Source organism: Acipenser ruthenus, chromosome 4, assembly GCF_902713425.1.
Source record: "Acipenser ruthenus chromosome 4, fAciRut3.2 maternal haplotype, whole genome shotgun sequence".
Classification (NCBI taxonomy): Eukaryota; Metazoa; Chordata; class Actinopteri; order Acipenseriformes; family Acipenseridae; genus Acipenser; species Acipenser ruthenus.
The window spans coordinates 15,315,053-15,331,972 of NC_081192.1; the positions used below are offsets into that span (position 1 = coordinate 15,315,053).

Sequence of the window (16,920 nt, forward strand, 5' to 3'; positions counted from 1 at the left end):
TGTCAATCTACAGCTTGTTTTAATTTTATTACACAATGAAAATGTATACATTTTAAATGGGGAAAATATCAACAATATATATGTTTTGAATGACTTGTTAAATTAAATGATTTGCTAAAATTAATTTTTTTTTAAACTGTAAAAAAACGCTTTTTTCGAACCGAAAAAAAGATAAAACTTTTGTAATGAACACAGACATCGCTATATATAAAAATTACATCGCTGCAGAATTTTTTTATAATAACATATATTTTACATAAAATACCAATATAAATATAGGCATATGCATTCCGCTATTAAAATACTTTAATGTCTTTAAATGTGTTGCAATTAAGTTTCAGTAAATAATTATAACATGTCTTTTCTGAAGGAATGTTATCCAGTATAGTGTGTCATGACTCTTCATCACAAACCCAATTGTAATATGTCTAAGCTATTCAGGTAGGAAGGTAAAATAAACATTATACCGTTTTTGATAAGTTTAATTACACGGATGACACTGTCAATATCAAAATACAAAATGACACTTTATTTATTTATAATACTGTACCCTCCACTATATAACTTCCTGTTATATTTTACCTTAAATCGCACCAGGAATAACCTAATTGATGTCAGCATGGTTGCGACATTATCGAAAATCAATTTCTGGCATTTAAGTAACACAAAATGAGACAACCTGTGGAGATAAACAAATAAATAAATGATCAAGGCAAATACTGCTGGCCTAAAAGTCAGCGTCATTAAAGCGTAAAAAGGCACAATTTGATAAACGTCTGGGTTTTGCAATAGCGCCTTCGAGTATGGGAGCCGCCAAACACTATAAAGTAAAAAATAAAAATAAAAAGATGGTATTTTGATTACAATAAATTATGATAAAAGAAGACATGGACATCGTTTGTTTCTGATAAACACGTGTATATTTTCATTTTCGAAACCCAGTGTAATTACACATTTTTAAAGGGGTGAGGCAGAACATTTTGTAACAAAATTTATGTCAAACTGTAAAATCACATGAATGTATTTGGAGCGTCTAAAATACGAAATGACACAAAGCAAGACAGAAATGTCTATTTTTTAAGAATTACATTTTTTGTAATTGTAGGTTTATAATAAAAGCATAGGCCTCTCTTTTTTGTATATATCGAACGAGTTTTGACATACCCATAGAACAGAAAAAATGATGTCCGGTTTTAAAAAAGATAAATAAAGATTTGATAATTTCAGCTGTAGTAAAATGTGTTTATTTCACTCAATAAATTGTTACAATTAACACGTGTTTTGATGCAAATACAAAAGAAAAAGGGTACTTTTTTGGCACGTTACAATATTGTTTAAAGCATGCGTTGGACATCTATTATTAACTTGGGTTAATGTTATTTAATTATATATGGTTGTTATTTGTACTTTGATTTGAAGTAAAGTTTGTGTTTCTATTTCATTAATATATTTTTAGTTTTTTGATTGATTATCCTATCCATACAATTGTCATTACTGTCGGCAGTAATATACTCCTGCCCTTTTAAAAAAATGATGTTCTTGTTGTGTAGATTTTTAAAAACAGCATTAAGACTGTGATTGTTTTAGATATGCTGTAATAAAAAAATAACACTGAACATTAAATACATGCAAAATATATATAATTTAAATATATATAATTTAACTGCTAGGGGTTAATAAAATATGTATTAAGCGTACGTACTGAAAATTTTAAAAAAATCTGAAAACGAAGGTATATTAGCCTAATTAAAACAATATTTGGTCATTTTTCATTAAAAGAGGGCCAATAAAATTGTAGAAAAATAAACTTTTAATCCATCTACTAATTGAAATGGAAATAAGCAACATGCACAGACACGCAACCTACTTTAAATCGCATCATATATCAACTGAAAAAGAATAGCATCTTAATATCAAATCCATGCCTTTTGCAGATGTTGAAACTAAAGCTCCTAAATATTCGAGAATAAAAGGGAACCGCTGATACAGTCAGGCTCGAGTTAATGTTAAGCAGTCGGTTGTTACTCGTCTGCTTCCCAGTTTATCTACTTTGCTGGTGCCAGTCCTGATCGGCCGCCCCTGGTTAATGTGAAGATAGAGGGTTCAGAGACAGAGAGGCGTCCGGCTCCCTTTCCTCAGAGTCATTCTTTAACAGTTACTGTCAAAGAAACACACAACATGGCAACAGACCTGGTAGCACCTCATCACTCTTCAGCACACCGGAGCTGGATGGACAGTGCCTACGGGGACTCACTGCCCTGTCCGTGCGTTGACATTAGAGGCTATACAGAATGTGAGAGCAATGTAAAAATGATGTCCAAAGTGATGCTTTCAAGTTTATCCATTGATCTCTATTTGTATATATAAGTATGCCGTAACCTATTTGGCAGTCTGTGTACATATATCAACTATAATAATAATAATAATAATAATACATAATACATAAATAAAAATCGTATTTGCACATTAAACTTCTGCATCATTTTAATGCATTGCATTTTAATATTTGTGTAGATTTATTTGTGCAGAATCTACTTCATCCTGCCCTAAACCTGTGCAATTCAATTAACATATGCACGCTGTGTCCAATAATGCGAAGTAATCGGTGGTCTGTAATCAAAAAGTGAAAGGAATGATCAATTCAATTGAAGAGATGGCAAACGGGTTTTAAAGAGAATCAACAAAGACGTATGCTTTTATTCTTACCCTTGATAACATTTAAAATCCCTAAAAATAAAAGTAAAAGAAGAAATTGACATTGTTTCAGGACGCTTCACAACAAAAGACAAATAGCTGACATATAACAACCGTTTTGTCCACCCGAGACACTGGCACTCATGGTCGTGTCTATGATGTTCCAAAGGTGACCTGCAGTTTACCCCGAAACACTGCAACTCAGTCATTGCTCATTATTCATTAGTTTCTTTATAGCCAAACTGCAAACAGTAAAACGCTATTTTATTCTCACTGCTTTCAAGCGTTGCGTCTTTTTTTTAAATCAGTAAATCTGTAATTCAAAAAGACTAGACTGCTGGTGGAATTGTAATCTAATTTAATTGACACTTTTACTTCTGCGTGTATCCCACTGAGTAAATTAACACCAAGTTCAAAGTAACTATTTCTAAAACACATGGAACGTGCAGAGAGTTTGTATTTCACGCGGATTGGAGTTTTTAAGGGAGAATACAAGCTACTTAAGTTAGGTAAACTAATTAGTAATAGTAGCCTACACCAGATTTAAATTACGTGCTCAACATACAGTGATTTTGTCCTTGTAAAATTTATATTTTTCTTTGTGTCTGTCTTGTAAATGTTGGCCAGAATAACGTTAATGTATCATTCATGAAGAGACAAGTGAATGCACCTGCAAGACATTGTCTAACGCGATACTGTAATCGATTTATGTGGAATAGAAAACGAAACAGGTTTGTCTTTTGCTCTCTGGCAAACAAATACAGATTAGCCTATTCTAGCACGCATATTGCCGTGCTATAGTTGTAGGAATTCGCGACAGCGAAACACAATACGCATCTTTACACGACTTTTACTGTATAATAAATTTAAAATATTGTATGACAATACATAATGCCATTCTAAATAGATGCAGTTAAACCCAAATGAACATTTTAAATTTTAGGATAATCACATAAAAAGGACATCGTGTGTGAACAACATAAAGAATACATTGTACTTTTTTTGTGCGTACATCCTCAAAGAAAAAAATATGTTACAAAATGCTGCGGGGTTTCAATTTATTGTAAAATATTTAGAATGACAGTTTGGTGCGCACTACATTGATTACATCAGATTGTTTGTGTGGATTTTTTGTAAAGTTTAATGTTAAGTATATCACCTATGGGATAATTTAAAAAGCGATATTTAAAATTAATATAATGCCAACGTTGTTTGTAATATCGCGCGCGCTTTGATGGAATAATGATGCCCCCCCCCCCCCCCCCCCCCCCCCCCGTAACATATTAAACTTTATTATAAACAGTATATCTAGAGCCTATTTCTTTTATTTGTGTTGCAGTTTTACAGCTTCAGTGATATAACACACCAGGTTGTGTTAATATGTGTTTATGGTCCCGTAAATACTTCACAGGGGCTTATATCCACCTCGCATTTCTAATGTTTCCCTCTTCTCTCTGATATGCACGTTTCTCAACCTTTCTGGTTTTGTAACTTTTAAATATAGGATCTGGTCAACTTTTCTCAATTAATCTTTCCCTAAATGATTAAACGCAACGAAATCTTTGCCCGTTTAACGTGAGTATTGGGGCTAGCACCCCCATGGAGTGTTTCTGTTTGTTCAAAGCACGTTGAATCCAATCAAAATAAGGGTTGCTGTTTCCTTCCAGATCTGAGAGAGGCGCCTCCTCTCTCATACATCAGAACCCCACCAACCCTTCCACACTTTATTCCTTCAAAAGCCAGCTACAAGCTACGTTGGAATACTTCAACCAGCGACTAATGGCACATCACCAACAGGTCTGACTGTTTATGATTTTTTTTTTTACATTTCTTTTAATCTCTCCGAAACATCTCCTTTAATGTTCTAAAAATATCAGCAACTGAAAAGACTCAATCATTTGGGGGTATTGTTTTGTCACGGTTATCCTGCCTTTACTCTTATCTTTTATGAGTCTTATCTATAGCAGTTATCTCATAGCAGCAAAGACATATTACATTTAGTTTCCTATCTAAATCGTCGTGTGTGTGTGTGTGTGTGTGTGTTTTTTTGTAATTATGATGAAGCTTTCAAGCAGGGGAACTTAAAAGCTTTGCCACCAGGAACTTCGTAATTACTTTTAGGTTTACAAGTCTGCTTGTTGTATGTTGTATACTGCTGTTGCTATTTGTGTGTATAGGTTTATTTTATTTTAATGTGCAAGTGGTTGTCAAAACGAAGCCCGTTTGTTAAACATGTGTAAAAAAATGATGACATGTATAGTTAATGCAGAAATCGAGTTGTCGCTATTTCAAAATGAAAGTGAGCAGTACTTTGAGAGGCCTTAGAAAAGCAGTGGTGTGGGCTGGTACTGATGTCTCCGAAAGGTATGTCAGACTTAATTGTAAAAAAAAAAAAAAAAAAAGTTTGAGTAAGGGAAACTAAATGTTCAATAATGGCTAACCGTTAAGCTTCCGTGGACGGGTTTAACCTCGAAACTATCGACAAAATTGCTTGCTCTTAAAATTAAGGTTTTCTTAATTTTTTTCTTATTTATTTATTTATTTATTTATTTTTATTTTTTACAGATAGAGGAGTGAATATTTTTTTTCGAACTGTAAGCCGTTTAGAATTACTCGATAACAGCTGTGTGTTATGTGAACCTTTTAAGTATCTGACTTTTTTTTTCAGTTCAAATTTACTCCAAATATATATATATATATATACACACACACACACACACACACACACACCATTTTAAAACGTTAATAAATATTGTAGTATTTGGAATAAATTTGAACGTGAAAACAGGCCTGCCATATTTCACTACGTAACTACTGCATAGGTTCGCTGACAACTCGGTGTTGTGTTAATTAGCTTTAATTTCGGCTAATTTTTTTTCCATTACTTTATTAAGAAAAACAAGAGACAATTTGGATATTCATGTATCGCTTGAAGATGATCGAATGCCACATTCAATAAACTGGAATCAACATTTTTTTTCGTTGGAAGTATCCAACTAGACACGAAGATCGTTGATATGCAAATGTTCGCTTTCATAATGCAGACAATACTGTTAGCTGTCTGATCACATTATTATTCTTTGATGGAGGTGCCTTACAATTAACTCGCCTTTTTTTCTTTTTATTCGTTTGTCAAAATATTTGTTCTTTGTTCTTATTTACAGGGGCTATCCTCTCAGTTTTCATAAACCTCACTCTAGATCGGAACCTGGATGGACCTCAGTGAATCTAACTGGTCCATGGTTAAGCGGCTATCATCTCGCAGCCCAGGGTCTTCGCCGGCTGAACACAATTACCTTAGCAGTGACAGAAGAGACAGACCTGCTTCTGCATCAGAAGAGCTGAGGTCACCATCAGCTACTAATCTTGACACTGAAGAAAACCAGCCAACAGAGGGCAGGTCACTACACTCCTACGTTCATTCGGGACATCACATCAGCCTACCGAGTTCGGAGGACGTAACACTCTTCACGGATTTAGACCAGGGCAACAAGCTTATTATTTCCAGTGGGAATTTCAAAGGGAGCTTAGTGGTTGACCCCAGCGACATGTACCAAACCTTAGCCATGGCTGCGGCCCAGGGGCCAGCAGGATACGACTCGTCTGCCAGTAGCTTTATGCACTCCACATCAACCTCTCCAGTTTACGTACCGACAACCAGGGTTGGACCCATGATCTCTGGAATCACGTACCTGCAAGGGAGCGGGGCTTCACAGCCAAGCCATGCGGTCAGCAACCACTCTGTGTGGTCACAACCTGCCTCAGAGAGCCCATCTTACAGCACGGGTAGCCCCCACGGCTCTAACCGTTTCCACTACTCTCCAAGTCCGCCAGTGAATAACGGAGCATCCAGGGATGGCAACTACAGTAACACTCTGAATGTCAACGGGAGAGACCAGTACAGTCCACTGGCCAGACCGCTAAATGGATCTTACCCCAGCCCATATTCACCTTACGTGGGAGCGCAACTTACAACAGCCTGGCCAACAGGACCCTTTGACAACACTATGCTCCATACTTTACAAAACAGAGGGGCACCGATACCAATTCGAGCACCAAATGGAGGTAAGAAGACTCACATTGATAACCTTTTCTATAAGAATATGTATTGTTACATCACACTGCAACAGAGTGATAAACACATGTATAATGTGGACTATTGAAATGTTGGAAGTATGATCCCAGTTTGATATTTGGTAACAACAAGTATTTTCTAATATAATTTACTTTTAAAATGAATTGGCAAAACTTTTATGAAAACGTTAATTACTGAAATGCAATTGGTTACACAAGCATGTTAGTTTTGATAGGCCACTTTTCCGTTCAAATTACAGACGCTCTGTTCTGAGCAAGCGCACAACCCAAGGGGTGTTTACTGAGAGAACTAGAAGTTGCAAGAAGGGTTATTTTAATTGGGTTTAAAATAAAAGCAATTTATTTTATAAAAGCAATTTATTTTAAAACGTTAAAATTGTTGTATTGCTATTTGACTACACTTGTTTGAAAATGTGGCTGTACACTGGGCTACTGTTCACAAAATTACTGGGCTTGGTTTCCATTTCCTTTCATCATTGCTTAGCACACGTACGTCACACACATGCGAAATCCAGCATTACATATAAGACTTACAATTAATTATTAAAAACCAGAAATCCTTTGTCATTTTCTAACATGTATTATAATCTCCGACTATTGAAACTCACTTTCATAAGCCAAATAGTGATATCAGCAATTGATAGGACCTATAAATTTATTGGACTATATTTAGAATGGAAAAGTTGTCAATGCCACCTGATGTAATATGTTTAAGGTATTTGTTCCATCTGTTAGAATATTTATTGTGAAATTGTATTTGAACCAATTGATAATAAAGTTTAAATAAAGCCACAGGGATCTGAGAATTTTGATGTTCTCAATAACAGCACTTTGCATACACGATGTATGTATTGTGTACAGCAATATATTCGTTTATGATTTACTTGCTGAAGTACCCGCCGTTGCCCGGGGAAGTTCAATATTTCAATATTTCATGCATGACAAATTGGAAACGGTAGCCTTTATGGTTTCCTATAAATTACCGATCTTGTGTGTCGCACGTGCGCTCGGACCCCTATCCATTTTATTAACTTTTTCTTTTTTTGGTTTTTGACATTTTAATTTTTTTTTTATATTTGTGTTCTTTTTATTTTATTTTTTTTCGGTTTTGTGGGTTTCTTTAATTTGAGATACATGGCTAGTGATCACGCAAAGGGGTTACTAAATAAAGTACCCCGGGGGTCAAAAATTTGGATCCAAGCATAGCTGGATGAAAGAGGAGGCCATGCAAAGTTTGGTTGCACTGGGTCCTGCGGGGTCCCAATGCATAAAGGAACAGACAGACAGACAAACTTTCTTCGTTATATATTAAGATAACAAACATCTATTTTCTCCCCAGCTATGGATTTTCTGACATGTTTTATAACGTGAACATTGGTACATTCCTTATTGCTTTTGCAGTTGCTTCAAAGCATGATCATATACAGTATTAGGCTACTGTTAATAAAACTTCTAGGCTTAATTCAGTAAAAGGCGATGACAATTACAAGCTTTATTTAGCCTGATTTCAGACTAAATACATAGACCGTTGTTTTTTGTCATGGCATGTTTGTTCATTTAGTTTTACACACTATTTGTTTACTAAAAAGTAAAGTCACATGGACAAACGTTACATAAAAAGAAAAAAAAGCATTTTTTAAAATTAAATTACGGAATTAATGCCTAACGATTGTTTTATTTAATTTAACAACATGACTGCAACGTTTAGTCAATTCGCGTATTAAAAGTATTTATGTATTCAATTTGAAGTTTCTTACTTTCAATTAGAATATTTATTTATATATATATATATATATATATATATATATATATATATATATATATATATATATAACACAAACATGTGCCTACTTTATTTAATTTAAAATAAAATAATTTTGTATATTTTTTATGAACATGTGAAATACTGTAGTCAAAAGAGTGCATTGCCAAAAAGGGACCTCTCTCCTCGAAATCCTAAAATAAAAGAACGAATATACTGCCGCCGCATTTCATCTGACTTGTCACAAGGAAATCTGTTTTCAGAAATATAATTATTTTATTATTAAAGCTTCTGTATACCATTTTATTGTCATCGGATGCGGCTTAAAATTCCTGTTCACAGAAAAAGTAGTATCTGATCCAAAAGATTTGCAAAGGCCTAATTAAAAAAAAAAAAAAAAAAACCTCAGTATTTTTCTCGACAGTTATTAGAGTACAGTGTCAATAGATTTTGGTTTGGGTCCGAATTATAGCATATAGACATACTTTGTTATGTCCTGTCACTCTAAAATATAAAAGGGTATATGTGTTAAAAGGGTGGGGGGTGGGGCGGTCTGGGCAAATACACTAAATCTAATTCAGTGAAAAACAAAGTATGTATTTGACTAGAGCATATATCGAACATTTTGTAATTTTTAACTATCAATTGAAAACATTTTTTTTCTTGTTTGACAGATATACTGGATGATTTAGGTGAGAGCAGAGAATGTGTTAACTGTGGCTCCATCTCTACGCCCCTGTGGAGACGAGATGGCACGGGGCACTATCTCTGTAACGCGTGTGGGCTGTACAGCAAGATGAACGGGCTCAGCAGACCGCTTATTAAACCACAAAAACGAATGGTAGGTTCTCATGGAATAATGTTTTTGTTAATATTTACATTTTTTAATAGCTGCTACCCATCATTTGTAGACTACACCAACCACCACAATTTACACGTAGCTTAGGGTAAGGGCATTTTGAATGAATAAATAAAACAAAATAAAAAAAAAAATACAAAAAAAGAAAAAAAAAGAAATATCTATATAAAACTGTAAAGAGTAGTTATTTTTTAAAAACTTTTGTTTTCCACTTGAACCTGATTCGAAGTTCTAATTAATTAGATTCTAATTAAACACACACACACACACACACACACACACACACACACACACACACACACACACACACAGACTTAACAACCTACATTATGCAGATTTAATTTATTTTACTTTATTTTAACTGAAAAGAGGGTTTTAACAACTCTATCTAATCTAATTTGGTGTCTACAGTCTCTGTAAATCGCCTTGGATAAAGGTGTCTGCTAAATAAAGAAAAAGTTTTCACTGTGCTTTAAAAACAATGTCCAACAGGCATATTGAACAGGTGCGCCATTCTCCATAAATACACAGGTAACACGTAACAGAACAGATCCCCACACCGAGGGAAAAAAAGTGTTTGCACAGTATGCACTTTGTGTTTTAGCCTCTCATTAATAAACACAGCCTGTTGTTTTTCATTTAATTCAGCGTTACGCTCCCCCCCCCCCCCCCCCCTCGGTGTGAGGATCTGTTATGTGGTCGTCAGTCTGGTCGCTGGTGTAGCGTTTTGTTTAATTCTAAGGTGTGCATTTTAGTTTACCACACTCTGATAAACACATACAAATACATATACACTTTTTTGCTGATTGTTTTCAGTCTTCATCAAGGCGGATCGGCCTGTCCTGTGCAAACTGTCACACCAGTACTACCACATTGTGGCGCAGGAATGCAGAAGGGGAACCAGTGTGTAATGCTTGTGGACTCTACACCAAATTGCACGGGGTAAGAACTTAACCCTGTCGTACAAGGATACCCAATTGACACAATTCAGTAAATGGCTATTATTATTACATTTGCAGTTTTAGAATGTGTATCCAAATTGTATTATTCTGGCATCACTTTTACATGTAGGGTAGCCCAGTTTTTAGGTAAAATTTAGACATATTGGCCTAACTTTCCAGTTTGCTTACACAGTATATTATGTTGCTGCTTAAAAAAATAATAATCTCACTGTGTGAGATGAACGGTGAAAATAATAATAATAATAATAATAATAATAATAATAATAATAATAATAATTGACATTTGTAGGTACCTAGGCCACTTGCAATGAAGAAAGAAGGAATCCAGACAAGGAAAAGAAAACCCAAGAGCCTTAATAAACCCAAGGCCCCCTCTGGTAATTATTGCAGTTTATAAGTATGTAATTATACTGTCAGACTAAAAGATGAATTGGTACTAACTTTAGTGACCATTCACACAGGCAGCAGCAATCCCGTACCCATGACTCCAACCTCCTCGTCTTCATCGAACTCTGAGGACTGTACGAAGACTGGATCTCCATCCGCACAAGTGCCAGTGTCAGGGGTAAGAACTCTGTAGCAAAATTATGTTAAAGATCTTACCACAAATATGTATATATATTCATTAACTTTGCTTCACATTATAGTAGAATGTCACATGAATAAAAAAAAAACTGCAACTCTTGTTTGTGACCTGTAATAAAACATTTAAAATAAGCATGGAAGACTATAAATCAGTAGAGGAGCAAGGAGGTCACAAGGGGAGAGAAATAAATCATGTCTCCTATAATTGGGACACTTTTCTACTGAACCAAATGTTCTTATTCTTCTTCAAATGAAGTTTATATTGATAATTAAGGTTAGGGTTATTTTTATATTTATTTTATTGACTGTAGAGAAAAAGGAGGGTGTCAAGTGTCTCCGAAATAAAACCACGGTTTATTAAATCTGTTTTGTAGACTCATATAAGCCAATTTATTGAGTAAGCTAAGTGTACAGTAGGCTACAAACTACATTGGTTAACTTTATCATTTTCTTATGTACACCTATACAGTTATTTAGAGATAAAAATACAAATAGTCAATATTCAAGATAAAGGTTTTAGTTCTGTACTAGAGATAAGGGTAGGGTCATATTAAATATCTATCTGGAGTGTAAAACCAGATGTGTGTCTTTATTTAGTTAGAATTACAATAATGTATTCCACTGAGTAAAATGGATTTACTCATGCATATAATAAAATATTCATTCATTTGCATCAGCCTTTTTTTCTGAAAATGTTTATGGAAGACCTTATTCACAAAGTCCACATTATGTGTGCTAGTTTCCAGAAAGTATAGTTATAGTCCTTGGCATATGGCATTTGGTTGTTTTTTAAGAGATTCCCAAAAAGGGACAAACATATTTTCAAACCAATGCAGCCAGCATTTATTCACAGTTCTTTAAAAATAAAAATGATGAAATGACAAAATCCACAAACTAGAGTAATTTTAAAGAACAACATGGCAAGTTCATTCATGGCAAGGTCTGGTAGAATTTTAGTAAAAAAAAATAAAAAAAAGACAGTTCTGTTATGTCATGCAGAATTAACTGGACCATCTTGAGGAAACTTTAATTCACATGCTGTTAAATACAGTTTTAAGTATGTTTTTGTTTTGGACTATTCTCAATGTTTAGAAACATGTTTTAGCCTGTGATGGAATAAAAAGCTAAATTAATCAAATTCTTCAACTAACTGAGTGATTTACAGATATGTGAATGGAGATCAATGTTTAAAAAAACGATCCAAATGGTAGCATGTCTGTAGGGCTTGAACATCATCCTACATTTTGACTTGCATGTCAGTTTGGAGAATTTCATTCTTTGAACAGGGATAATAACAGCTTTATTAATGTTATTTCATGAAAAAAGAAATAGTAATACGAAATGGACGCTTATTAAGCAAACATCTGTTTTTGCCATTTGTAGATCAATTCCTCAGCAATGTCGGGCCAAGGAGATAGCACCAACACTGGAAGCCCTGCACTGAAGTATTCAGGTCAAGAGGGCCTCTACGCGGGAGTCAGTCTGACCTCCACTGCTGAAGTCACAGCCTCGGTCCGAGGGGAGACGTGGTGTGCTCTGGCACTGGCCTGATCCTTCCCGTAAATAAAGATTGATGCCAGCACCAGATGTTTCATCAGTGATCCAGCAACGGTATCATCAAAGCAGCGACACTGCTGAAGCAAGGAGACAGGACGTTACATGGGAGTGTTTTTCTTTTATTTTCCCATGGGCTTGAAGAGGTGCGGGACTAAAAGAACCACTTTATTCCCTGATATTTGTTCTCTGCAAGCATCTAAAAACAGAAAGAATCTAAAAACAGAAAGAATCTAAAAACAGAAAGACTAAAAACAGACTCGGCAGACGGGCGGAGGAGAAGTTCCATCTTTAAAGCTTGTTGCTCTTCCAGAGACAAAAAAAAAAAGAAAACTGTTTCTAAAGCCCAGTCACACTGCCTTTTTAAAATATTATTATTGTTGTTATTATCTGATCTGCAATGGGTACTTTCAGAATGAGTTCCACATTCTCTAGTGAAACCACTGCAGCCATTGTATTTAACTACATACGTTGCTAAACACTATTTGACCGGATGAGGTTAACTGGATTCATCAGCTTTTCTTCCAATACAATCAAGAACACTATGGTACAATACATTGCATGCCTTTGCTGGCAACTGGAAAATAAAACACTACATGCAAAGTTATTAGCTCAATCAAAACTGAAATATTTCTTTACCTAATTTTTCTTTTCTTTTTTTCTTCCTTTTTTAGCTTCAATAAGGAAAACACACACACAACATGTGCCAATAGTGCAAAACATAATAGTTTAGTATGTGCTGCATTTTAATTTATGCATACCTAGTGATTATTGTTCTTTGGAGTACATTTAATTTATAATGAAGCCGCACAGCGTTGCTTTTACTTTTTTTTCTGAAAGTTCCTATTGTAGTCTGATTGAGATGTCATGGTTTTAAACAGGGTAACAAACAGATAAGTCCTTGACTTCCATATGTTCAAGTGCAATTTGTGTTGCAGCAATCAGTGTTAAATCAAATGTTTCAGATTTAACAATTTATTTTGCAATGAATGTAAACAAATATTTTATCTTAATGGTACTTATCTAATTTAAAATTGTTTGCCAGGCATCATTAGCAGTTGATATTTTCAACGGTTTAAAAGATGTCCCAATCTTAGTTTTAAAAAACAAATTCAATCCAATAATCTCTTTTTAGAATAAATTTCACTCAGGAAATTTTTACTGATGGATTTTTTTGTAAAAGAACATTACAGTAATATTTTCTGGAAAGGAATAGTGCTGAAAATTTACTACCTAAATGATACATAAGTAAATACTCCAAGACTTATGTATCTTTCAAGTTTTATGATACAATATGTAAACTAGGTGTATGTATAGGTTGGATGACATAATATTGTGTTTAGATGAGATGCCTTTGCCATATTGTTATTTGTTCAATAAAACTGATTTAAGGAGTTATGTAATTTTTTAAAAGAAGAGATATTCTGTTCATAGTTAGTCATTTGTTTCAGAAAGAGACTCTGGTACAGCAAATGTATTTCTATATTCAAAATCTACTTTTTTTGTTACATTTTATACCAGTATAAGAACATAAGAAAGAACATAAGAAAGTTTACAAACGAGAGGAGGCCATTCAGCCCATCTTGCTCGTCTGGTTGTTAGTAGCTTATTGATCCCAGAATCTCATCAAGCAGCTTCTTGAAGGATCCCAGGGTGTCATCAACATTACTGGGGAGTTGGTTCCAGACCCTCACAATTCTCTGTGTAAAAAAATGCCTCCTATTTTCTGTTCTGAATGCCCCTTTATCTAATCTCTTGTGTAAAAGGTCATTATCACACTGATGTGTTCACCACTGGGCCAAATTTAATTAGAATAGAAAAAGTGTTTTGGGATAATGTCAATTCATACAGTAAACACATAATGATGGTTCACTGTGCTTGGACAGGAACCGAATTACACCTGTTACTGTATAATTTCCCTCACTAGTGTCCATTAGACATGCTATACAGCACAACACATGCAGAACAATTAGGTCATTCTATGTGAGATCAACACACCAGGGTACAATAATTTGAGTCAGGAGCTCAAATTCTGACAAAACAGGGCGTGCTGAATAAGGCCATATAAAAAACAAAACACATCGACAGGCACACTATCAGCCATCATTTTAAAGATAAAGTGTAAGTCACAACACTTTGGCCAACCATTTATTTATTATATTTATCAAATATTAAAGCAAAGGCTCTTCAATAGCTGTTTGCTTTGACACTGTATTGAGCAATGAAATGGATGAATAATTTATTTTCATTTTGTGTTTTTATCAGTACAGCAGGTTCAAAGCAAGTGAATATGCTCAGTGACATCAGTCAAGTATTAAGGCAAAAATGAAAGTGTAAATTTTGTGTAATCCTGAAAAGGTAAGCTTTCAAATGATGTTGAACTCCCCTGGAATTAAACCAAATATCAGAATATAAAAGGAATGTACGACTGATTGATATATTTATTTAATGATTTATTATGAAGCTTAAGTGACCATTAGGGTAGCACTTAATACAATTTAAATAGAATTGAATATTTGGTATACTTTTTTTTTTTACAGAATATGAAATTATTTTAACAAGTGGTATAAATGCATTTATTTATAGAAACTAGACTATAAATGCCACCCACCGCTTATATTCACCATGTTGAAACGTGGTGTAATAAATATAGCGCCCAAAAAGGGAGACTTACTCAAAATACTGGTATTTTAATTTTGTTTGAACAGTGTACTGATTTCGATCCCGTAAGACACGTTACCACCACTGAACTTTGCATCAAAGTAAATTCCTAATTCAAAATGACATTCGTTTACATAAGTCTCTGTGCGCGTTCCTCTCTCCAGCACAAGCAATATATCAACTAAGATCAACATGTTGAAATAAAAATACTGCACACTGACCAGCAGTTTATTTTATATAGTGGGTTCAGTATATTAAGGGTCAATACTAGTTGCATACATAACCTAAAATGTATAACTCGTTGTTGCTCATGTTGAGAGTGGTTTATCACACAGACCCTTTACTTCGAGGCTTCTTAATTGATTAAATATTCATTTATTAACTGCACTTTGGGCTAGATTAAATGTAAACTCAATTAAAGTGACATATGAAGTTACTCTTTAATAGTTAACTTTGCCAGGACACTAGAAATGTGTTTTCTTTCATTAAAGCTTTGAAATAAAAGTAGATATTTTAATGAAAGTTAAGGGTGGTAATTTACAGTAAAAGCATAGCAAGGTAAAGCAGAGTGAAGAGGGTGGTTAAGCATAAGTCAGCACTGTGTAATATAGCACACGTAGTAACAAACAACAACAACAACATGGTTAACATAAGCCTTGGAACAGCATTGTAAACTGTTGAGTTACTGTGAAAATTTACCACAGTGAACTTTAAGGAGGTTTTCACAGTGTTCTATATACGCATACTAGTGAATATGGGGCTTAGTGAACTGTTATGGAAATGTAATTTACTCTCTTGTCAGGATTCACAGTGTAGGAAGGTACAGCTCCCAGGTGGCAGGGCGCTATTTATTCACATTGTTGTCAATATGGTGGAGCTCAGGCCTCTCTGACAAGAAGAGATGAAATCTCTGACTCATCTATTCTGGGTTCCAAAACAAATTAGTATACTATAAAAGTAATTAAAAAAAAAAAAAAAAAAAAAAACCAAAAACCTACAAGCCCTATTTTGAAGCAAGTGCTAAAGCAAGAGTACAATGTGGTACTCTGTGTGGTCCAGTGGTTAAAGAAACGGGTTTGTAACCAGGAGGTCCCAGTTCAAATCCCACCTTAACCACTGACTCATTGTGTGACGCTGAGCAAGTCACTTGTGCTCTGTTTTTCGGGTGAGACGTAGTTGTAAATGACTGCAGCTGATGCATAGCTCACACACCCTAGTCTGCTAAATAAACAAATAATATATATATATATATATATATATATATATATATATATATATATATATATATATATATATATTGTAAGATAGCAGGGAGGGGGTTAATATCCTCCCTGCATGAAAGCCATGTGCAAATGCACATGGGATGAATTTAATTGTTTTATTGTTTTGTTAATTGTTTTATTAGTGATTATCCCCTGCACCTGGTGATTATTGTAAATTAGAGCCAAGTGCAGGGTATAAAAGAAAAGCAGCCAGGCTGTTCTGGGTTGCTGGTGGGTATAGGAGCCCGCTTGATAGTGTGTTCAAGTGTAAGAAGAAAAGGTGGTGTAAAAACCATTGTTTTGAGTTGCGCTGTGTGGTGTGTTTTTGTTTGACAGGTAAACGGCTTAGCTGTCCTGTAAGATAGTTTAGGTTCATGTGTTGTTTAGTTAGTGCTCAAGAAAAGAGTTAGGTGTTTGTTTTATTTATTTTGTTTTTGTGTTTAAAAAAAAAAAATATCGAGTAGCTATCTATCTATCTATCTATAA

At 34.5% G+C, this 16,920-nt stretch overlaps 1 protein-coding gene across 2 annotated transcripts; it reads left to right on the forward strand.

Moving 5' to 3' along the window:
• The first annotated feature begins 4,385 nt into the window (after window positions 1-4,385).
• LOC117399622 (GATA-binding factor 6-B-like) lies at window positions 4,386-13,905 on the forward strand. 2 transcript variants are annotated; one of them, XM_033998913.3, is made up of 7 exons: window positions 4,386-4,491; window positions 5,859-6,759; window positions 9,226-9,392; window positions 10,227-10,352; window positions 10,662-10,749; window positions 10,834-10,937; window positions 12,341-13,905. In XM_033998913.3, exons 2-7 carry the CDS (start codon window positions 5,907-5,909, stop codon window positions 12,506-12,508), a joined length of 1,506 nt encoding a protein of 501 aa, XP_033854804.3. In that variant the 5' UTR covers window positions 4,386-4,491; window positions 5,859-5,906; the 3' UTR covers window positions 12,509-13,905. The 2 variants fall into 2 exon arrangements, with proteins under 2 accessions (XP_033854804.3, XP_058878046.1); XM_059022063.1 differs by lacking the exon at window positions 4,386-4,491 and adding an exon at window positions 4,577-5,058.
• The last annotated feature ends 3,015 nt before the right edge of the window (window positions 13,906-16,920 follow it).